This window comes from Centruroides vittatus, unplaced genomic scaffold, assembly GCF_030686945.1.
Source record: "Centruroides vittatus isolate TY-2023 unplaced genomic scaffold, ASM3068694v2 contig_1168, whole genome shotgun sequence".
Taxonomy (NCBI): domain Eukaryota; kingdom Metazoa; phylum Arthropoda; class Arachnida; order Scorpiones; family Buthidae; genus Centruroides; species Centruroides vittatus.
Genome location: NW_027120749.1, coordinates 1,473,556 through 1,498,610, shown reverse-complemented (window position 1 = coordinate 1,498,610; position 25,055 = coordinate 1,473,556). Strand labels below are relative to the sequence as shown.

The 25,055-nt window shown below is 28.6% G+C and overlaps 2 protein-coding genes across 3 annotated transcripts in view; one reads left to right on the top strand and one right to left on the bottom strand.

Annotated features, from left to right (window-relative positions):
• Positions 1 to 367: 367 nt before the first annotated feature.
• Positions 368 to 10,718, top strand: LOC136981767 (aspartate aminotransferase, cytoplasmic-like). Its single transcript, XM_067278142.1, has 9 exons — positions 368 to 529; positions 1,129 to 1,310; positions 3,364 to 3,472; positions 3,540 to 3,652; positions 3,724 to 3,828; positions 9,546 to 9,696; positions 9,847 to 10,012; positions 10,078 to 10,220; positions 10,475 to 10,718. The coding sequence occupies exons 1-9, from the start codon at positions 409 to 411 to the stop codon at positions 10,624 to 10,626; spliced, it is 1,242 nt and encodes a 413-aa protein (XP_067134243.1). The 5' UTR covers positions 368 to 408; the 3' UTR covers positions 10,627 to 10,718.
• LOC136981617 (lysine-specific demethylase 3A-like) overlaps positions 9,163 to 25,055 on the bottom strand; it is a 63,239-nt gene continuing 47,346 nt past the window's right edge. For both annotated transcript variants that reach the window (XM_067277950.1, XM_067277958.1), the window contains 11 exons: positions 22,945 to 23,162; positions 19,699 to 19,854; positions 19,386 to 19,621; positions 18,626 to 19,300; positions 16,132 to 16,303; positions 15,709 to 15,930; positions 15,472 to 15,591; positions 14,540 to 14,679; positions 14,294 to 14,470; positions 11,298 to 11,432; positions 9,163 to 11,224 (listed from right to left, as the gene is read on the bottom strand). In XM_067277950.1, the coding sequence (XP_067134051.1) occupies positions 11,141 to 11,224; positions 11,298 to 11,432; positions 14,294 to 14,470; positions 14,540 to 14,679; positions 15,472 to 15,591; positions 15,709 to 15,930; positions 16,132 to 16,303; positions 18,626 to 19,300; positions 19,386 to 19,621; positions 19,699 to 19,854; positions 22,945 to 23,162 (2,335 nt within the window). In that variant the 3' untranslated portion in view covers positions 9,163 to 11,140. The remainder of the gene's footprint in view (positions 11,225 to 11,297; positions 11,433 to 14,293; positions 14,471 to 14,539; positions 14,680 to 15,471; positions 15,592 to 15,708; positions 15,931 to 16,131; positions 16,304 to 18,625; positions 19,301 to 19,385; positions 19,622 to 19,698; positions 19,855 to 22,944; positions 23,163 to 25,055) is intronic.

Below are 25,055 nucleotides of genomic sequence, written 5' to 3'. Positions count from 1 at the left end.
ATTTTTAAAATATGTAATTTGGATCGATTTGTCCGAGATTCATCGATTGAATCGATGCATGTTATGTTGCTATGTTACAAAAGTTAAATTCCAATCAGATTAAAATAAGTAAACAATTCACTTGACATAAACAGATCATAAACACTACATTTAATTTTTCAAGAAAAACACGTAAAGATTTTTACACTGTAAATGTATAACATTATATTAATTAAAAACGATTTCAAAAACGATATTTGTGAGCTATCAATAAAATTAACCATGAATTTGTTTACTTTGACAGGCCTGACCTAAGCAGTAACCTTGAACACCAAACATACTTATCCCTTTGGCAATTTATATTCTATTAACGATGTCAAAAGCCGAACATTCGACCGAGTGAAGCAGATTTATCCGTAAGAGATAATCATGGATAAAACATTTTCTTTTTTTGATAATGTTAAATCTCAAGAACCGATTGAATTATTTGAACTTGTAAAGGAATTTCAAGATGATAATTATCCCCAGAAAGTAAATTTAAGTATAGGAGGTAATTTTGTAGCATTTATTATAATTACAAAAAGAAAAATTATGTTAAACTAAAGAATTTTGTAATTAAATTTGGTTATTCTAGTTTATGAATTTAATGAATAATTTTAATTATCCTTTTTTATTATTTAATTTATAGTTAATATATAATAAATTGAATTATTTATGCTTAAAAACAATAAAAATTAATTTCTGTTTAAATACAAAATTTCTATATTTTTCTTTTAATTTTAATTATAAACATTATATATTTAAACTATTTTTATTTTAAACTTTGTAATTATTAAAAGTTTATATTATATAAAATAATACCGTAAAATATTTTTGTATTAATAAAACTGTAATAATGTATTCACCTTATTTAGATTAACTCAATCATTTATATAAATTATCGAGATATTTTAATAAAGAAAATTAATAAGTTTTCGATTAAAAATAATTAATAATAATAATAATAATAATAAAAACACTCCAAGATATGCTATTAAAATTATTATTTTTTAATATTTAAGATTAAAAAATTCAGCTATTAATAGTTATTTATTTCAAAAGTGATGTCAAGGAGATCAGGTTCATTAAGCTTTTTTCCACCCCTCATAGTGTATAGAACAGAAGAAGGAAAACATTGGGTTCTTCCTGTCGTAAAAAGGACAGAAAATATATTAGCATCTGTGAATGCTGTAAGTCATGAATATTTAGGACAGACAGGATTTTACAATTTTACACAAGCATCTCTTCGATTTCTGCTTGGAAATGATCACACAGTTATTAAAGAGAATAGGGTATATTATATATTTATATAGATTTTTAAGTCTAAAAATATTGAATTTCATAAACACAATTCAATAATAATTTTTTTTCGGTTGTCATTATAAAAATTGTTCACATCTTTGTATAAGTTATAATACAGTCAAATCACAGGTTTCGAACAAGCTACTCAGCGAGAGCCGGCCACAGATTAGAAAAACCAAGAGAGTCACAACTTCGTGTATTTCCTGTATTAAAGAAAATTGACGGCCCGACCAATCAACGACAAGACTACCGATTCAGTAAATAGTGGCGCCGAGATCGCCTCGCGTCGTTATACGTCACCACGCGAGCCATGGATGACGTCGTTATTCAAATTAGATTTAAATGCGCATGCGGGTACGATACTACTACCGTTTTTTCGGTACGCGTCGCAATTGAATTTAGATAAAATTAATTAACAAAAACCACGTTAATTGACATTAGCGTAATACAAATGACATCCACGAATTCGTGTTTAAAGATGCTTAACTCAAATTAAATAGCAAAAATTTATTAATATAATATTAATGTTTAACTTAATATTTATTAATACTAGGTAGCCAGTTAATTAAAACTAAATATAATAATAATTAAAACTCTGGTTTTTATACCGAAACAAACTAAAATAAAAATTAATTAATTTAAATCAAAGCAATTGAAATAAAATATTTCTGAAGGTGTGGATAAAAAAGTACTTGTCTGTCTTGATTGATTTGGTTATATTTCATCCAGGCAGAGTCTCTATAGCACTTTTTTTTAAGTGACGGGACCCACCAGTGGCCAAGCGGTTTCGATCCCTAAACACTGGGCGTTCGGTCGTGTGTTCGCTGGTCACGTGGAGTTTTCCGGGTTTTCTCCACGTCTGTAACGCCTAAATAGGGGCCAGTTACCCTTAAAAAGGCATCCCCTAGGCCAGGGCTTCTGAAACTATGAATCGCGACCCCATTTGGGGTCGCGAGATTTTAATGCAAAATATTGAAAATAATTTGTGAGAGTTTGAAAATGATGCACTTTATGTCATAGGTTTGTGTTAAACATTGCACCAGTTTGTTATGCAGTAAAAAGCAAGCACATCCATCTCATTAAAAAACAATTTTCCTTTAATTTTTGTATACTTAACCATTTAGTGGCTGAGCTCAAATATATTAAAACAAACTAAGACTGCCAAAATGCCCGGGCTTGAATATATACCAGCGACGATATATTTTGCCCAATATTCTCTTTTATTTATGTTATTGCAAAAAATGCAGTTTTGATGAAAAATAGGGTATATAACTTTTGTAACTATAATAAATACAATTTTACAACTTTTTGTGCAATTTTTTATTTTTATATTTTTATGTTTTTAAACAAATTCTAAAACTATATTTTTTCATATGTATATATCATCACAAAATATTTATATATCTTTATTATATATATATATATTAGAATTTGTTTAAAAACATAAAAATATAAAATTAAAAAATTGCACAAAAAGTTGTAAAAAAATATATATATATATATATATTTTTTTTTTGGGGGGGGGGGGGGGTCGCGAAAAAAAATCACAATCATAAATGGGGTCGTGAATAAAAAAAGTTTAAGCCCTGCCCTAGGCAGATAATCCAAGTGTTGCGTTGCCATAACTTAAGCAAACATAAAGTGATGGTTTCAGTTTCGGTTGGCGCTGACGAAACATTTTGTTTTATATATAATGGCTATAGATAGATAATATAATGCATTTGTAGGCATTTTTATGCATAATGTACGGCTAAAAAGGTTTAAAAAAAGAAACTGTTATGGAAGTCAGAAACGGTTTAATTCATATTATATTGGTTTATATGGGAAAATTTGGATTTGAGAACAAATCGGTTTTCGAACAATTTTTAGAATTAATTTAGTTCGAACTTCGGGTTTCGAATTAAGTTTGAAACCCGAAATTTGACTGTATTATCAATAAAAGAAATGTTTTATCTGATAACTTAATAACCACTGTATGTTTCATATTATAGCTAAAACTATTAAAATAATTTAAAATAAATAAATACAAATGTAATTATATAGGTTTTAGGTATTCAAACTATAAGTGGAACCGGAGCCTTAAGGATGGGTGCAGAGTTTCTGACAAAATGTCTAAATTACAAAACATTTTACATGTCAGAGCCTTCCTGGCGTAAGAAATTTTAAAAATATTTTATAGTATAATATTTAAATATTCTAAAATTATGTTCAAATCTTAGCTAGCCATCATATTGTTTTTCCTCTGGCTGGATTTCAAGATATTAAAAGATATCGCTATTGGGATTCTGTTTCTAAAGGACTTGATCTTAAAGGAATGATAGAAGATTTACAAGTATATAAAATTTTCTAAAATTAAAATAATAGTAAATTATACAAATATGTATCATATAAGATATATTACAGAATGCTCCTGAAAAATCCATAATTCTTTTGCATGTTTGTGGACACAATCCAACAGGTGTTGATTTAAATCAAGATCAATGGAAAATCATTGCTGATGTTATGGAGGTATTTTATTATTTTCTATAAAGTTTCTTATCGTAAATAGAACTGAATTAAAAAAATATTAATGAAATATTTTTTAAAAAATAATAATGAAATATAAATACAGTAATATGATTATAACACATCATTATTAGTGACGGCACGGATATCGGTCCGAGCGGTCAAGGTGGCAGCCTACCGCTCTGGGGGACCCGGGATCGAATCCGAACGGGTCGAATAATCCCCAGGAATTTTTCGGGGGGTGGTCCGTTCGGATATGTCGGGCCCCGTCCCTCACCACCCGGTCGCCCCATTGTGGGCCTGGCCGAACCCATAATGGGCTTTCTAAAAGAGGCCCTCTTAGTGCCCACAGGGCGGAAAGAGTTTAAAAAAAAAAAAAAAACACATCATTATTAGTGATGTAACGAATATTTGGTTACTACCCGGTATTCGGCCTATTCGGCCTATTTTTCACTATTCGGCCGAATACCGAATATTTAATCACTATTCGGCCGAATACCGAATATTTAGTCACTATTCGGCTGAATACCGAATACCTCAAAACAGGAGTAAGAAATAACAAAAAAACAGTAAATTAATCATTTTGGTAACTTTAATAATTATAATTTAATTTTCAGCATTAATAAAAGTTAATAAGAAATCTAAATCTAACTCTAGTATTAAATTATTTCGTAATTAAATAATATAGCGTTTGTCTAGCCCGATAGCTTATGGCATCGATGGCGTGTAGGTTAGAATGTAGGTTAGAATGTTATTGTTTAGTTAATTATGTTATATTCGTATTCGCGTATATTTTAATATTTTTTACGATGTTTTAAAATGATTTACGAAACGTTTTATTGAAACTTATCATATTTAAAGAAAGAATTATTTATCTATTTCTAGAAGATGAGTAACTAATATATAATTTATTTTATATATAAAACAAAGAACGAGCATTTTTCATTATATGCAAAAGATAACATTTGAAATCATGTTAATTTTAAAAATATTGACAAAAACGATAGCAACAAAATATCACAAAACTTCACAAATAGAAAACCTCCAATAATATATTTGAACTGTTCCACAACTGGGCAGAAACTAGACCATATGTCCCCACTAAAGTATATCCTTAGGGCACTATTCAGTCTAAAAATACGTATTAAAAACAAAATTTTAGAGTTAAAAAGATCGATTGCAAATAAAATAACTTACATCTAAATACCAACAACTGCCGAATCATATCGGGCTATTTACGGCTATTACATAAATTATAAACCAATTTGGCCCTAAAGGTAGACGTTAGGCTCCATCTCATATTAACTTTAATAATTATAATTTAATTAATAAATTTAAATAATTTAGACCTACTGGAAGAAAAAATCGTAGTGACAGCGGGCAAATAGAGAGCAGGGTGGGCGATCCTTGCCATAATTTTTGCGCGCCAATTTTTGTACGTGCGTTAATCAAGCGAATATTCGGCCATTCGGCCACGCTCCTGGCCGAATATTCGGTATTCGGCTGAGGTCGAATATACTATTCGTTACATCACTAATCATTATTATTGATTTTCAAGGGTACAAAGTTTAAATATTTGATCCATTTTTTACGTAATTTGATTGGTTGACAGATTAGCATTTGATGTTCATTTTTTTTTTTTTAATTCTGTCTGCCCTGTGTGCCTAAGAGGTACTCTTTTAGCAAGCCTGTTACAGGTTCGGCCAGGCTTGTACTGGGGCGGCCGAGTGATGAGGGACAGGGCACGACATATGCAGACGGACCAGCCCTGAAAAATTCCTGGGGATTTTTCGACTCATCTGGATTCGATCCCGGGTCCCCAGAGCGGTAGGCTGGCACCTTGACCTTTTACATGGGAATTTAAATTCATGGCTCACCAGTGGCTGAGTGGATAATATTACTGAACACTGGTAGTTGGTCATGAGTTCATGTCTGGCCTTTGGGCTGGCCATGTGGTTTCCTGGTTTCCTTCATATTTGTAACACCTAAAGAGGTCAGTTTCCCATAAAAGTCCTCCCTGAAGGCATCCCCCATCAGCAATGTGTCCATGTGTCATATTGATATAACCAAATAAACCACACCTAAATTCATCTCACTCACAATTTCCTCATGATGAAGTCATAGCTAAAATAAAAATGGTGAGACAATGTACCCTTGTCATACTTGTGTTAATTTTGAAGAAACAGTAGAGTCTAATCTATCCTAATATCTATCCTAATGCATCAATTGTAGTTCAGATTCTCAAAAATATTTGTAAATATTGGAGGTGCCTTAGATTCTTGATGATATTGTTGATATTTGTGATTATTTTGATCATGTTTTTCAACAGCTCTGCCACAGTTTGATACAAACCAGCATTTATTATTCTTCAGTGTTTCAACATTCTCATTAATTTATTGGTTTTTATGATCATGATTATGTCATAGTCTACATTCATTTTGTCAGTGAGTGCAGATACTGAAGTCTTATGTTGTAGTTTGGACTGGATGTAAAAAGTGTCACATTGTAAACATTAACTGTACCATACATTAATCAATTATCATTATTGACCAAAATAAAAGATTTCCTACAATAAACATTTACTTACTATTCAAGAAAACAACAACATAATGAAAATATTTAGATATTATTATTTTGAGCTTAAAATTTTAAACAAGCATTAATTTAATTAAAATAACTACAGGTCGAATTTTATTAAATATACTATCTGCATAATAAAAAATCAATCATTATAGAGCAACGGTCGGCAACCGGTGGTCTGAGAGAAAATTTAGACATTGATCAACAGAAGTATTACAAAAGAAATGCAAAATGCTTAGTTACTTTTTTTACTTATTGGGAGTTTTTTTTATTCGAATCTGAAACCAAATACGAAGCGACTGCTATCAATAAATAATGAACAATAAACAATATTGCGAGTGCAATTGTCGTCCTTCGTGGAAAAGCGCTAATGTGGGGATCGCAAAAACGCGTAAAAATGGTGAATAATTATAAAGTTCCGAAGTCGGAAAGTTTTGAGAGTCAAATTGTGTCAGGAACATGTGTTGGTGATGTAAACCAGACACGAAAGAAACTCTCCCAAACTTATCCTAAAACAAACGCGACACGATAATGAACGACCGAGGGGATGTCAACCGAGAGAGAGGGAGCTTTGTCCAGGTGCTCGTGTACGAGTGTCGGAAACGGGAAACAGAGGGGGGTAAATGGCCACCGAAGCATCTGGCGGACCGCGTGAGGTCAAAAACGTCAAAGAGAGGGCCATAACGGCGGAATATACGAGCACGAACTTCAAAGACTCCGTCAACACCTCTCGGAACTCTCCCGACCCAGATCGGTCTCCAGTTTCGCATAGAAACAAAAGAAATGACCAATCGGGGTAAGGGAGAGGAAGAATAGAACCAATCAAAAGGGTGAAATTCAGGGGGAAAACTCCTATAAAACTCCCGAGTCGCAAGGTCAAGGTGTGGACCCTCCTTCCGTCGTTCTTGGAAGAAGTGCGGCAGTTCTCCTCTGGACCAGTGTTACCTCATAGACGCCAGAACCTACGTCCGCCAGCTGATGACACCCGTCCAGTGCAATAGACAGTTCGTCATCCCAGCCCCGGGCACGCATCTTCGGAAGACGGACCGCATCCTACTACCGACAACTGGAGATCTCTATCACAAGAGTCGATCTAGATCGCAATTTGTACCAATAATATGTAAGTTAACTTAGTAGTTAGAATAAACGGTTTTGTGTAAGACACTTGTCATCTTTGTCTCCTACCGCCACCACCTACATACGTTTTCGACCCTAGGTTTTCCTGACGCGTGATTAACTGTTTTCCCCTGGAAGTCGGCGGCCTTACACTAAGAATCCATAAACTTGTTTCACATAAGCAGCAATGAACTTTAGGCTTGCATTAATTTGTTATAATTAAACACGCAAGTTTCATATTAATATAGTAAAATTGAACTTTTATGGTCATTATTCTACAGATTTTGTATTGTTTAAAGAAATTCATGATAGTGGTCGGCAGGATTCAAAATTGTGAGTTTAGTGGTCCGTGAGGTCAGAAAGGTTGCTGACCACTGTTCTAGAGAATAGTGTATAAAGTCATCAGTTATTCTGAAACTTGAAACTATAGATCAGGCCTGGCCAACCCAAATTGTTTCACGGGCCACTTTGATCATGAGTAATATTACAGTGGGCCACAATTTAGGCAAACATGCTTTTAAAAAAGTAAAACAAATACAAAATGAATAAGATTTTATTGTTATACCAAGAGTTCATACTCACACTTTTGCATTATAACAATGACACATGCAAATTTTCATTTATTTAATTGTTTTGGTATACACATAATGGGAAACAAAAGTTTTAATAGATATATAATATCGCTTAGCAGCCACACAATTTAATGTGATGGGCCACGGGTTGCCCAGGCCTGCTATAGATATTACTCATGGAAATACAGTATAAGCAAAATATAAGTGATCAATTTTAAGTAAATTGTATAGACAATATTAAATTATCTAGTCATTTCACAGAATTTGATTTTAATATTTTGCAAATAGCTGAAGAATGAATTTATATTACACTAATTTTGTATGCTTTTCTGACAATAATAATAGTAAAAACAGCAAAATATTTTCTACATTTTTCATTCGGTTCAAAATTATGACCCTGAATACTCTAAATTTTATGAAAAAATAATTACAGTAATTTATAATTTTAAATATTTTTTATTATACAGAACAGAATTTGTTTTAATACAAAATGAAATCCAGTATTAATTTAGATATTCATTATTATTTATTCAAAGTTTACCTTTCTTGTTATTCCAAGTACTTTAGGATTCCTATAACCCATTTTCAGGGACATTATTCTAATAGTATGTATCAAAAACTATAAAGCCGTCAAAAATCACAATCTCAAAAATAACATATAGTTCAAGTATCTGTTAAACAATGATGTTAGTTCATGAAGAAATTTAATGAAAACTGTTATTTAAGTGTGATTTTTGGTGGTTGTATAGTTTTAATGATAAGTTCATATAATGAATATTCATATATAAATCACTGCTTTAATAAAATCAAGTAAAATTCTTAAATTTCTTGTGTGTGTTAATGTTAGATATATTAATAATAATTGCAATATATAGCTTTGGCTTTTGATAAGTTTAAAAAAAAGAAAAAATATTTTAGATCATTGCCCTAACTGATTTCATAAGCTTTCAGAATTAATGATAGGTTATGCCATTTATTCTTAAGTTCACAATGCCATTTATTCAGTAACTTACATTGTTTCTCTAAAGGCAATTGATTTATCATTAAAAAAAATTTCACATACTGGAAATTGGTTTTACTTAAGATTTTATTTTAAATTCTTAATTATTTAAATAAATTGAGAAGCAAAATAAAATATCTGTTAAATCTAATTATATTATTTTCATTAGAATCTAACTTAGATTTACTTCACAGTCAAATTAAATCATAACAACTAATTTTTGTTACTAGTTTTTAATCAAAAATACATGCATTTTGTAAAATTAATAATAAACTATTTCATTATGATAATATACAAGTATAAATTCAATGTAATTCTTACCCTTCATTATACAATATATATATTCATGATAGAAATTTCTCTTGTAAACATCATTGGACACTACTATTAATTTGTTGTAAATGATTAAATTTTTATAAGAAAAATATATAACAAATTTATTTGGTTTTTAGGAAAAACATCATTTTCCTTTTTTTGATTGTGCTTATCAAGGTTTTGTTTCTGGTGATTGGGAAGTTGATGGGTGGCCAGTTCGATATTTTGCTTCTCGTGGATTTGAATTATTTTGTGCACAATCATTTTCAAAAAATTTTGGTTTATATGGTGAGTTTTATTCCAAATATTTGACATGTGATGTACTAAAATATAAATTTTTAAATAGCTGTTCTTTCATTAAAAATGAAATGTTATTTTTCAAGCATTTTATATAATAAATTAACAAAACTTTTTGCTTTTTTGACTGTTTTATAATAGGTGAACGAATTGGAAATCTTGCAATTGTTTTTAATAACCCTTTGAAAATGATGAATGTAAAGTCTCAATTTACTTATTTAATAAGAGGAAATTATTCTAATCCACCCTCTTATGGAGCAAAAATTGTAGAATATATCTTAAATAATGAAGAATTATTTAATGAATGGTCAGTATTCTTTCTATTTCATGTAAACAAAATAAATTTTAACATTTATTTTTTTCTACTAAAAGGAAATTAAATATAAAAACAATGAGTAATCGAATTAAAGAAATCAGAGTTTCATTATATGAAAAGTTAAAACAACTGGAAACAGTTGGCAACTGGTCCCACTTTAAGAAGCATACTGGCATGTTTTCATTATCTGGAATTACAGGTATTATCTTTTTTTCTTTTTTAATTTTAAAAATTTTACAATAAGAAATTTCTAAACAATTACTATAATTCTTAAAAGGGTAAAAATTATTATTATTACTTATGTTTTATAGAAAAATAATTTTATTTTTCACAATTTGTATTAATACATTTCTATAATGTTGAAAGAGAAAACAATTATTGATAATATTTCATATTTAAAAACTGATTTGATATTTAAATTATAAGTCATTCATGCTTTAAATTTCTTTTCAGGTACAAAAACTAAATACCTGAAGGATCGCTATCATATTTATATGCCTACAGTGGGTCGAATGAATATGAGTGGATTAAATCACAAAAATCTCAACTATGTTGCTAATGCTATTAATGATGTGGTAACAAAATATTGTGAAAATAATGAATAATAGTTAGCACAACAACTAATATATTTACAAAATTTACATCAAACCTGTTTAAAATTATGTTCCTGATATATATTTTTTTATAATAAAAGAAACATTACAAATTTAGCATTGTTTTGATAAAATTTTGAAGTAATTAAGTACCAAGACATCAGTATTGTACATTCTGTAAAAATTATATTCATTAACTGTTTGCAATTTACAAATTTATTAAGTGAACATTTGAGTCTGAAATTAAGATTCTATTATAAATAAGTTTGAGTTATAATATTATAATTCAAATAATTATTTTATGCAATTAATTTTGATTCATAATTCAGGAAAATATTCTTATATTTTTTATGTATATGTATATATATTCTCTATTAAAATTCTATTTGATGTGTCTTTATATAAATTAGAAAATAATCAACATCTTTTAATGATCTAATGGCAGTTTCTGAAAGTGATGAACGACTAGTTATTCTGCCAAGAAATGGCAATTGAAAATAATTAAAATTATGCAGTTCATCAGTTTTTACATAATTTGTGTATCTCCAGGTGATTTTGTCTGAAGTAAAGCTAAGGCATCCTTTACTGTGTGATATATTATATTTTTGATCTGAAAATTAAAATAAAATTTTAAGTTTTATATTCATAATTGATATAATAATAAAAACAATTTAGTCACTCACCTGTAATTTATCCTCATGATTTGTATGAGTGTCAGATAATTGCCTAAATTCTTGTGTCAATGTAAAACAATGAGCAACATTTTCTGGAGAGACAAAATCTTCTGCAACTTTTATGCAACTATGTAGATTTCGTACCTACAATAAAAACAGTTATTAAAATCAAACTTTTTAAGTATATTTTAAAAAAGCAGACTAAGGCTGGCATATGTAAAACAATTATGAAGAACATTAACTTACTGCCTGAAAATTACATACATTATGGCAATTGTTTGGCTTTGATAATCTATCGAGCTATTTTTTGCTATTGTCGGGCTAATAATTGTTCTATCGATATTAATAATAATAAAATATTACATCAAGAAAAAAATGTAATTAAGCAAAAATTTAAAGTACATTATGCAATCATTATGCAAACCAGCACAATAAATTTGAATAATGGTGTGATTACTGTGGAATGTTGGGATAGCTTAATCAGATATAAAGATTGTACGCGAAGTAGTCACTGTGTGGATGATGTTTCTGTTGCTGTTGGATGACTTGCATCAAAGTTTCTTTGAAAAAAGCCCTACTGAGGAGGCTGTTTACAGCAAAATGCATTTGGGGTAATACAATATGAATAATAAAAAAATTTTTTCTCTCTCAAGCTTTACCTGTTTGCCTTACAATTTTTAATTTTATTCGGATTTGTTTTTAAGTAAACAGATTAGAGTACTGTAGAATTTCTAGCCTCTGTACGTCAGAAAAGAGTGGAGATTATTTTCCATGTACTAACATATATAGTACAAATAAGAAAAAGAATGATTTTATCTGACTCCATCGGTATTAAGATAAGAGTTGTTTTGAAATAATTTTTATCCTTTACATTATTTTATTGACCTAATATTGTTGTTATATGAAGAAAGATGTATGTGAAAAATACTCAAAGATTGAACTTGACGTGTAATTGGCCTGATTAAATATTTTATCACCACTATTTCTTATCTAAAGCATTATAATTTTTTTATACAATTATATTCAACACAACACATGACAAATATACATTTCAATATTATTTTAAAAAATAAATAATGTTTTATAATTGAGAACTATTTTATATTTTCATAAAAATTATAAAACTTAAGCATTTTTGAATTTTATACAAACATTATATTTGTGACACATTAATAAATTGTTTTAAAGCCATAGTTTATACTAGTTTGGTGTCAGCTGAAAATTCCCTCACAAATAAATGAATATCAATCTTCTTATTCCAATGGTTGTTTTTTATTCATTAAAACAACTGAGAGTACCCATTTCAGATTTTATATTTGATTAGAACTACATTTTCAATTTTATAACAATCATTAGCTAATTTGAAAAGTAAATGTTCCTGCTATTTCTTGAAGATTTAGTTTGGCAGGATTGAAGGAAGTAAGAAGTAACAACCACTAACAGATGATGTTAACAGATATCAGATATAGTTAAAGAACTTGTGCACTTCATTTAATGAAAACTGTTAAGCATTGATATCATTTGTCACACAGCAACATAATAGGGGTGTTAGTTTATGCTAGCTGGCGTATATCTCTTGTTTAAATTAAGTTTTTTATATTTTATTTACAACTGAACTAGAATCTAATAAACTTGCAGAAATCAAAATCATCATCTTGAAATTCTGTATTGTGAGTTCTAATCTTTTTAAAAATATTTAATCTTTTATATCATATGAATTCACTAATTTCAGAATTAAAAATTTTAATGTCAAATAAATTAAAAATATTCAATAAAATAGGATTTGAACAGTTAAAAAGAGCTGTAATTTAACTCTCTTTAATTATATCTGTCAATTAACATGTACAGTGGGCAATTGGTTAACGAACACTTTCGTGAAAGATTTTTATGTTAGGACAATGAACACCTCACAGAACAAACACAAGTAGAAGCAATGTAAAATAATGAATATCAATTGGTCTTCTCTTGTTTTTGGGCAACAATTCAAAACTTTTCGGGAGACGTCAACATCAACACTCAACTCAGTATATACTGATTGGATGATATTCCTCTGAACTTTGAAACTCTCCCTTGTAATTTCAGCCTTTTATTTTTCTGACAGAAACAATTTTTTATAGTATTCGTGAGACTGTTGGGTGGGCACTCGTTAAGTTTTGTGTCAGTTTTTATTTTCAAAAAGTGAGAGTATAATAGCAAAGGTAGAGTGGGCAGATGTCTGATGTTGCTAGGCAGTATGGCTTGAACAGGTCTACAGTAGGCCACAGTTCAATCTTATCTAAGAAAGATACAGTATAATCAAGAAGACTCAAGCAGCTAAAGGAGAAACAAAAATTACATCTGAGAAATAAAGAACATTGAAAAGCTCATAATGAAACCTGAAACTGATCTGATGACAGAAGAATGCTAAGAACTCTTGAATGAAAAACACCAAGAAACTCTGCAAGGTATGTTTTCTTCTGAAAAAGAGGATTAATGCTGATATCTGCTATTAAACATCTTTTAAAGAAGTGGGAAGATGTCAGAACAATGTCTTAGAATGGCATCCAAACAAGGTTGAGGTTAATAGGCTCAGGGATCTCTACAATTACAATGCTATTAATTAATTCTGAAAAATCCTGAAAAAGAGAGAAAAGCAGTCGACACTGGACAGATTTTTTAACCCCCACAAATGGAAAAAACATGACTAATAAAAATCCAAGACTGTGTGTGTGTGTGTGTGTGTGTGTGTGTGTGTGTGTGTGTGTGTGTGTTTGTGTGTGTGTATTTTTATTATTACATATAAATAAATGTAGTAAGAAAGTATATATTTTTTATTTTTTGGGGGTGTCCAGAACGAATTAATCAAATTCCCATAAAAATTTACAGTAAATTAATAATCGGTTAATGAACAATTCGGATAGTGAACAAAGTCTTGGAACGAATTATGTTCATTAACTGATCACCCACTGTATTCATAAAATTTTTAAAACTGAATCACAATGATAATCATAATAAATTTTACTAACTTGATGAGGTGCACCTGCAGGAATGAATACAGCATCTCCAAGACATTGACCGATTGCATAGCCTTCAACTCCATATTCTTTATAAAGGCGATCTCTCAGTTCTTCATCCAAATACCAACTTTGATCATGAATAGGATCATGGTGAGGTTCTAATCTTTCACCTCGTTCCATTGCTACCTATAACATAATTTAAATATTGTACACAATATTTTATATTTTAATAATACATAGTGTTATACAACAAACCTTATTCAAAAGATCTCTTATTTTGTCTGCATCTCTTGCATTAAAGATGTGCCACAGGGCACCAGGTTTGACATTTTTTTCTCGAACTCTCTTTCTCATTAAGGAATCACACCCTCCTTCATCTATTGCCTTTAATGCCTCTGTAAAGATGAAATATAAATACATATAAAAAACTAAAATATAATAAAAAAAAGAACTATAATTTAATTTCAGAAGACCTTAATCTGGAATAGATAAAATCCCTTACAAATATGGGAGCTATTAAGAAGGAGTAGAAGTCAATGCAAATAAATTTAAAATATATGTATATATATAATTGGGCTGCAATTTAAAAAATTGTAGAGCTATAAATTCCAACTGTCATCAATCAGTCTTTCCTTAATCTTGAGAACGAAGTTAAATAGATGAAAGACAAGAGCAGATATGGAAATCTTAGGGGCAGGAGGCCCTGATGAACTATATATATGAATTTCCGATAAAAGCTGAAGATCACATTATTTCAAAACTTTTCCCCTGAAAGGTGTTAGAGTTAGATAGATGACTGGCACAACTCCATTGCTAATGGAAAAGTATAATATACAGGGGCAAGACATTAAAGTACTAATTTGAGGTGGAGAGCATATATTTTAAATTAAATAAATTAAAAATATGATTAAAAATTGCAGCCTGGCATTGTGACAATGTCACAATAAATAATTGCTCGTTTTAATATTTTAATATATATGTTATTTTATATAATATATATTATTATTAATATTATAACAATATATTAAATAAATAAATAAATAAATACATTAAATAAATAAATAAATAAATAAATAAATAAATATATATATATATATATATATATATATATATAACAATTTGTAAGCATTAATTACTGATAACATTTAAAACAGATTAAGAACTTCTGACATACTAAATTAAGTTACCTTGAATGTGAACCTCATCCTTTCCATCATTTGGAATACCAACATATACCATAACATTTACAGCATCACTTATATCAAGATGCAAATTTGTTGTTCCTTTGGTTGGATATAAAGCAGAACCTAAATTATTGTATAATTAATAAAAAATATTTTAATATTATGTCTCTTATCTATACAGTACATATATTTCCATTACTCAGTACATCAAAATTAAGAAAATTTAATATAATTAATTACCATAAGCATTATACATTTTCGGTCCAAGATCTGGTCTAACAAAACACTCTGGTAAACGTCCTGCTAGATTAAAAACGCCATCTCTATGTGTATACTGAGGTAAAGGTAAAACTTTCATTAAATCTTGAAAACGCGAAGGAAGCATTTCACTAAAATCTTCTCCTGGTGGCCAGTCCTTTAATTTTAACAACATATATTCACCATCTTCATCAGTCATCCTTTCTAAAATAATTTTATTTTAATACTGACTGATATATATATATGATATTTATTTTAATACTAATTTTATTACTGTAATAATTTTATTTTAATTTATTTTATTCTTAACTGTAATATTCTAAATGATTTTAATTTATTTATTTTTGTCATCTGTTCTTTTAATATAAATATTACATTCTGTAATTAAATCAAATTTCAACTTACTGCGAAAATTTTCAAAACCTTCCCAAAACTTCCTCATTGGCAAATCTGGTAATACAATTCCAGTTTTACAATTCACCAAATCATTTTTGATATCACCAAAATCACGACAGAAACAATCAGGATGCCATAATGACATATCTAACTTTGAACTTACACCAGCAACTAAAACAGGCTATGAATAAATATTAAAATTAGAGATCTTTATATATAAAAAAATATTATACACAAAAAGTGATAAATCTTAACATCGATAAGAAAAGATAGTAGTTTAAATAATAATTGAATAATAAAGATAAAGAAAAAATATTGTTTTAAAAATATAAAAACACAACTATCTATGAGTTTTTAATTTGAAAATTGGAAACTTCAAATAAAAATTTTCTATCTTGCAATTCCACCTCTATGCTCTTTATTAAATTCAATATTTAAATTATTTTACTCATTATACAATAACTACATAGTAAGAAGTTTTAAAGGAGTTTGTTGTAATAGGGCAGTAATCAAAAGTTCTAAGGAATGCTACTGCATAACCTAATTAATAAATAATAATTTTTTTGTGCTATTGGTCTCAATAGGTGGTTGATATCTTGCAATCATTATCAGTTTTAACCAACACTTTAAGTGTTAAATATCATTCATTATTTACTCAAAATACAATAGTTTAAAATTGCTTGCATTTCTTACTTCAGTTATAAACTAGCTGCTACAAAAGATGATAATCATCTTTTACATCTTTTACCATATTAGTTTACCATGGTGCCTAAACTAATCTTAATAACTTTCTTATTATCGATTTATTTCAGCATCATTTATGGAAATATTTTTATGACTTTTTCAATCAACACATTTTAGAAATAATATATTATTCTTATAAATTAAAATTTAGTAATCATAATGAAAATTTTGTTGTTTCATAAAAATATTTATTGGCAAAACTGCTAAAATTCATGGAAAGTTTTCCATATTTCTTCCTCATCCTTATACTATACTTCTTATGTTTTATAAATGAAATGATTAAACTTAATTTGGTTAATGCAATTTTTGTAATTTACAGTGAAGTGACATTTGATATGTTTATTTCTTCCCTTTATCAAATCAAATTTCATAAGAACAAACATAGGAAACCTGAGAAGGGAAAAAAATTACATAAATAAAACATAAAATTGTAGTTTCCAATATAAAATGGCTGTTATTTCATAATTTTACAATAAAAAGCTTTAGCCATGCACATGTCACATTGCATGAGTGACACATGCAAGGCTATAATGGCGAGCAGTGATTAGTATTGTTTGCAGAGAGTCCTAAAAGATTCCCCTGCCAATTATTTTCCTCACCTGACACATCACAGAACAAAGCAGTCCATTTCAAACTACTTTGAAAACAAGTAGAAATGACCTTGGCTGCATGTGCTAATTGCTTAAAATTAATTAGGTGCAAACCTTTATGCAGCATAGTGATGATGCTAGTCTAGTCTAAATAGCAGAATTTTCATAAATATATTATATGTGCATATTCATATATGTTAAGTTCGATATTCAATTCAACAAAATTGTAACACGTGTGTTTATGTTATCTAGAGTCGATGTATACAGTCCACAGCTCTGTCACACGTGTCAGGTGTGTTATGTAACTGTAGACTTAAGAATGCGGGGTGAGATCTCCCGCCTAGAGAGGGAAAAATTGTGCATTCTTTTTGGTGTGTTGGGTCAGTGCTAACCAGAGTGGGTAGTTGTGTTGACCAGAGTGTGTAGCTGTGTGGCTGGTAAAAAACCAGTATTGTGATTATTAAATTAATTGTCGGGTGTTTGAGTGTTGCTCGCTTGTGGAGTGCCAGTGTTACTTGCTAATGGAGAAATTAAAGTTCAAATTTGTTGTTGTTGTGTTATAAAGAATCTGTCTACTGTTTTAGACCGTGCAAACAGGAACATTTTAAAACATTTTACAATATACATATTAACTACGTACCAATAGTAACTATTTCTACTTGTAGTTAAAATTTTAATTTAAAAATAGTATTGGTTATTCAGTGTTTACTTTTGGGTTAGTGACATTTGTGTCATGGCATTCTGCAGTAGTACCTTGGAAAAAAGGTACTACCACATGTTACTTCTTTGTTAACATGTAAAATTGATGGTTTATCAAGTGTTGCCAGTGAAGAATGATAACTTATTTGATCCTAATGCTAGGTTAGAGGTAAAAATTAGATTACATGCATTTTTCTTTTGAACAACATGACAAGTTTTATAGATTGTTGAGTTTCCATAATTCTACTGTACTACTACTATTTCATGATTAATATTTGCTATCAAAAAATTTATTTACAACTTAAGAAATAAATATAAATTTCAACTGTTCATTAGAATGAACACATTTAAAACAACTGTCCATGCAGAATAGGATAAGTTCATTTGAATAATTTTAACATGCAAGTAAGAAATTATATTTCTCTAACATATGATATAATTTAGACAATAAAATGAAATAAGTTACTTACTTGACCTCTTTTCCATTGTTCTTGAAAAATTTTTAAATTATTTACATGATTAGGATCTTCAAGAAGAAGCAATTTACCATTACACAACCATGAATGAGGAACACTAGGAAACAATAATCTACTTTCAGTTAATGTACATATACGAATTGGTAATGGTTCATGTCCATTCCTTGGCTGAGGATAACGACGTGAAAAATGTTTTAATAATTTTTCTTCATTACTTCCTTCAGACTTCCCCATTTTCTGTTCTATGACATATAAAATTATATCATCAAGTGAATTTACTAAACCTTTCTCTGGTTTATTACTACTATTCTTTTTATCAGATTTTATCAGTTGGCAAAGACTAGAAAAATTATATTTATTTTTATCTTCTAATTTTAAGAGACTTTCTCCTGTGCAAGTTTGCAATGAAACAGTTTCTTTAGGATTGTCTTGTGAATATTTATTAGCTTGATTATCTTGTATTTTTCCTGAAGAATTAAGTGCAACATCTGCAAGCCATGTTAAAGGTGAACTTTCGACTTCATTATACATTCCTAAATTTTCTTGTTTCAGACCTTGACATAGTTTGTTTGCAGAAACTTTTTCTTGTTTCTTCAAAGCTTGTGAATCACTTGTATTAGTAGATTCTTTTCTGGTATCAAATGTTTTACTTACAGCACTCATTAATTGCTAAAACAGAATAAAAATTGTTAAAATTTTTATTAAGAAAGTAAAATTCAAAATAATATTTTTTAATGCATTGTAATATAAATACCTTACAGATACCATTGAATACAGGTTTTTCTTTAGGTTCATCATTTGAAAGTGAACATGTACAATGAGCCTGAATATTCCACTTCTTTTTTATGTCATGCATTATTTTTGAAACATCCCATAATGCAGAACTGGCAATAATATTTGTCATCATAAGCTTATCTTGTTCATGTGGTTGGTGATTACTACAGTATAACCATTGATATTCATCATGGTTTCTTTGAAGTGGTTCCTCTTCTAATATTTTAACATAAGTAATGAATGTCATATTTTTTGCCTATATTAAAATATAATATAAAGTATAAATAACATACCTTTGGCAGTACCATTTTTCCTCGCTTTATAACAATCAAGGCAAACAACAAAACCACATTTATGGCACACCCAATGAAAATTAAAGAGAGTTGTTTCACAAACATCACACATCTCTCTCACACCTTGAACAACTCTCTTCCAACTATCTGTTTTGTCTAATAAAAAATAAATAAATTATAAATTTTAATAAATTTTTTAAAACTAAATTTATCAAATATTAAAAAATAATCAAATCAACTTAACTATGAAATTAAGTAATAATAGAATATAATAAAGTTCCAATGATAAATTTTAATTTTGAATTCTTAGAATAAAACCTTGAAAACAAAATAATAATGTAAACAAACAATTCCATATTGAGAGATAAAATACAGTAATGGGTCCCCCAAACAACAAACCTCCAAGAAACTCAAAAAACTGCTTACTGCTCTTAAGTGATATAACCACACCATTTTATTATACAATTCTCTTGATAAATTACATTACTATTATAAATTCACTAAGCAAAATAATTATATTTTCAGTACAAAAAAAAGCATATAAAACCATTCTGAAACTAGGAATTATACATAAATAAGATATTTATTTGTACACAATTCCCACTTGTATGAGATTTCAAATGATTCAATTAATATTACAGATTTATATGCAAAAATGATTACTATATTTTGTAAAGAGAATTTTATTTGAAGATAGACATACTGTAACCTGTTAACACGGTAGCCCCTCATTATATTTCAGATTTAGATATAATCTCACTCTTTTGATTCCAAATTTTAAAAGCACTTGAGTCAATAAATTTTAAAATATCAATTGCCATTGAATTTCTTTTTGCAACAAAATATGGGATTTTATTCCTACCATTGTCTTTGAAACTACCACTGCAGGTGTCAATAAAGTTGTCAAGATCTAACTGAGCAAAACAAATAAACAGATCAATTATCATTTATGTTTCCTTTTGATATTAAAAGTTGTTTGTTTATTGGTTTTAACTACTTTCTCCTCATTTACAAGTTTCTGTGAGTTTGAAATTTCTTTATGTGAATTGACAAAATACCATATAAAGGTATGAAATTTTGAATTTATTGCAAAATGTGTAAGGAAAAGATTTCTTTATTTCTGAACAGAAAGTTCTAAGCTTTTTATAATTTAATAACTTTATTTTGCTTTTTGCGAATTTTTACTATGTAATTTTATAAGTTTTGATGTTCTGTTATATATTCAATATTTATTTTTTAAGTTTTCAATTATTGTATTTTTATAACTTTTATTGAAAAAATAAATTACATGAATTTTTAATAAGTTTATGAAATATAGTACCATGTAATAAAATTGCAATGTATATTTTGTTTTTATATCAACAATATTTGTATTTAAATGCCATTATTACAGAAACAATAATGCTAAATGGGCATTCCTTAGTATCAATATTTATGTAAACATCAATTAATACAATATAATCACAAATAAAATTCAGTATTGAAAAAACTAAGCTTATTTTTAGTGATGTAACGAATATTCGGTTACTACCTGGTATTTGGCCTATTCGGCCTATTTTTCACTATTCGGCCGAATACCGAATATTTAGTCACTATTCGATTGAATACCGAATACCTCAAAACAGGAGTAAGAAATAACAAAAAAACAGTAAATTAATCATTTTGGTAACTTTAATAATTATAATTTAATTTTCAGCATTAATAAAAGTTAATAAGAAATCTAAATCTAACTCTAGTATTAAATTATTTCGTAATTAAATAATATAGCGTTTGTCTAGCCCGATAGCTTATGGCATCGATGGCGTGTAGGTTAGAATGTAGGTTAGAATGTTATTGTTTAGTTAATTATGTTATATTCGTATTCGCGTATATTTTTATATTTTTTACGATGTTTTAAAATGATTTACGAAACGTTTTATTGAAACTTATCATATTTAAAGAAAGAATTATTTATCTATTTCTAGAAGATGAGTAACTAATATATAATTTATTTTATATATAAAACAAAGAACGAGCATTTTTCATTATATGCAAAAGATAACATTTGAAATCATGTTAATTTTAAAAATATTGACAAAAACAATAGCAACAAAATATCAAAAAACTTCACAAATAGAAAACCCCTAATAATATATTTGAACTGTTCCACAACTGGGCAGAAACTAGACCATATGTCCCCACTAAAGTATATCCTTAAGGCACTATTCAGTTTACAAATACGTATTAAAAACAAAATTTTAGAGTTAAAAAGATCGATTGCAAATAAAATAACTTATAAGTTATAACTTACATCTAAATACCAACAACTGCCGAATCATATCGGGCTATTTACGGCTATTACATAAATTATAAACCAATTTGGCAGTAGAGGTAGACGTTAGGCTCCATCTCATATTAACTTTAATAATTATAATTTAATTAATAAATTTAAATAATTTAGACCTACTGGAAGAAAAAATCGTAGTGACAGCAGGCCAATAGAGAGCAGAGTGCGCGATCCTTGCCATAATGCGGTTTGTGCGACAATTTTCGTACTTGCGTTAATCAAGCTGAATAGTTTGGCCGAATATTCGGCCATTCGGCCATGCTCCTGGCCAAATATTCGGTATTCGGCTGAGGCCAAATATACTATTCGTTACATCACTACTTATTTTATATCAGAAACACTTGCTGGTGAAAGAATAGAGGATAGAGATTACATAGCATGTATAATCTGTTTAGTATAAGCCCAGAACTTTTGGTCCTCTGTTATATCACACCATTGGATATATTGTGCTTTTTCTGTGTCTTCAAACAAGTGAAATATAACAAGGGTCTACTGGAATATATTTTAATTAAAATAATAATTTCAAATCAATAACAAAATCATCTTGTGGGTGTAGAACAATAAGTGGCTAACTCTAATTTTAGTTTTTCAATAATAGAACGTTCTTATTATATTCAACATATTCTATTTGGAGCTATAAGCAGATATGTAAAATTCAAACAATTAAATAAAACAGGGAATTTTAAGTAGGTAATTTTACAGTTAGTCACTTATGGTTCAATATTCAATATCCAGAATCTATTATTCACATATATAAATAATATTTAAAGAAAGATTATAGTTATTTTTTATCATTTTCAACTGTCATAATTTAATAAAAATTCAGAAAACAGCTGTTAAACAAATAAAATTTTCATTATAGAAATTTAAATTAATCATAATTGTTCTTTTAATTTATTTTTATAATATTGTAAAATAACCTTCTGCCATATTCTGCAATTTGGCTTCTTTTTCTTGTTGTACAAGATCACAAAATTGATCACCAACATGTGTCAAAAGAAAACTAGATGTCTCCACATCCAAATTTGCTGGAGGATTGTCCACTGGAGGCAACCATAATTTCAAGTCAGCTTGTGTAGCATCTGAGGGTTGTGAAAATCCAGCAATAGAAATAGAACCATTTTTTCCATAGTATAATCTAGTTTAAAAAATTTATGAATTACTTAAAGCCTAATTTTAGGAAAATTTATATAATCTAGCACAGCGCTGCCCAACTTATCATAGCCCGCGGGCCATATTTTCTTCACCAAACATTTCAGGGGCCAAGAAGGTTGATAAATGAAAAGTCAGTTTATGTTAATTAAAAAAATATTTTATTTATACTAAAAGAATAAATTAAAATATTCGTAATATATTAATGAGAACATTGTGGTTGTAATTTTCATATAGTAAAATAATTTTAATTTTAATATTAATAATAATAATTTGGTAACATTAATTTATTCATAGTAAAATGTACTCGAGGGCCATAAAAATAATTTGGCGGGCCCCCCCCCCCCCCCGGGCCGCCAGTTGGACAGCCCTGATCTAGCATATTCAAAAATTATAAAATTTATATAATATCTGGCTAAATATAAATATAATTTATTTTTTAAATAAATATAAATATGTAATCATTTAAATTTTAAAACATTTAAGAATTTTGTTGTAAGTGCATTTTATGTTATGTAGAAATTAAATTTTAAAACCTTCTAGAACACCACATGAATCTTATGTTCAATTCTAATATTTTGGAGATAAAGCTGGGCTCTACAGAAGACCCAAAAACATCTCTCTAGTAAAAGAAGGTATTTGTTTCCTTAACATGTTGACTGCCACAGCATTTTGCAAATGCCCCAGATGCCGTTTTGATTATAAAATGTTTATTTGCTCTTTTTAAATTTTTATATTCATTTGTATGTATAATTGGTAGTAATATTTAATATTTAGCAAAAAACAAATAAAAAAGTGATGCAAATTATAGAATTATTGCATTTAGTTGATATCCATATATGGTATCAAATTTTACAGAAATTTATGATATGGATGGATATGAAATGGATAGGACTTGGATTGCTTGACTAATTAATTTCATAGATATTATGTAATATCTATGAAAGTAATTAGCCAAGTTTTAACCTGATAGTTAATCTGGCCATATCATTTCATCATTAATTTATATTACAGTTAAGTTTATATTATAAATTTTGTTTATCATTTTGTTTATTTACAAGATGAATTACATAACAGCTAGCATATAAGTTAGTAGCACTATAATAGTACATATATGATCTGGATTACAAAAAGATGGCTAATGTTCAAGAAGAAATTTGAATTTATACACAAGTGAAGTAATAAACAATCATAAAATTTAAATTGTCTGGTAAAAGTCCAATTATTAATTAAATTATTTCAACAATATTAAATTTACAGTTCAGACACTATAAGTGATAATATATTCATCTAATATACAATAAAGTTACAGGTTTAAACATCAGATGGGTTCATTCTTTTAAATTAAGTAACAGGTGGCATCAGATTAACAATGGTAACAAATTTTTAAAATCATTAAATAATTTATTAGTTAAAATTAATTTCTTTTCTTTTCTTTCGAAGACACAATGTAGTGACGTAAACTTAAACACTGGGCTAATTTTTCATCCTTTTTATTCGGTTGGAACGCTTTTTTATTACATAACGCGTTTCGGGCCGATGCCCCTCTTCAGCCAACTAAACATTAAAAAGTGAGAGATGACTATATACAAATATTTAAAATAAATATCGTGACAGTATACATAATTAGTTTTTTAGAGGTTGTTACCTTCTAAATCCTGGTAAGAGCTTGTATACCGTTAAAAGCTGGTCCGTACCTCATTCGGTAGTTTAGACGGATGTAATAGTCCAAGGGTACGAATCTTGATAAAAATTCCATAAAAAAGGAAGGTTTAGTATCAGTCTGTAGAGGTATACGGGGTTATTCTTTCACAAATCATATTCGTGAAACCATACCTGAGATTCGTCTTCCGGTGTGTTGTCTAACACTGAGCTCGTA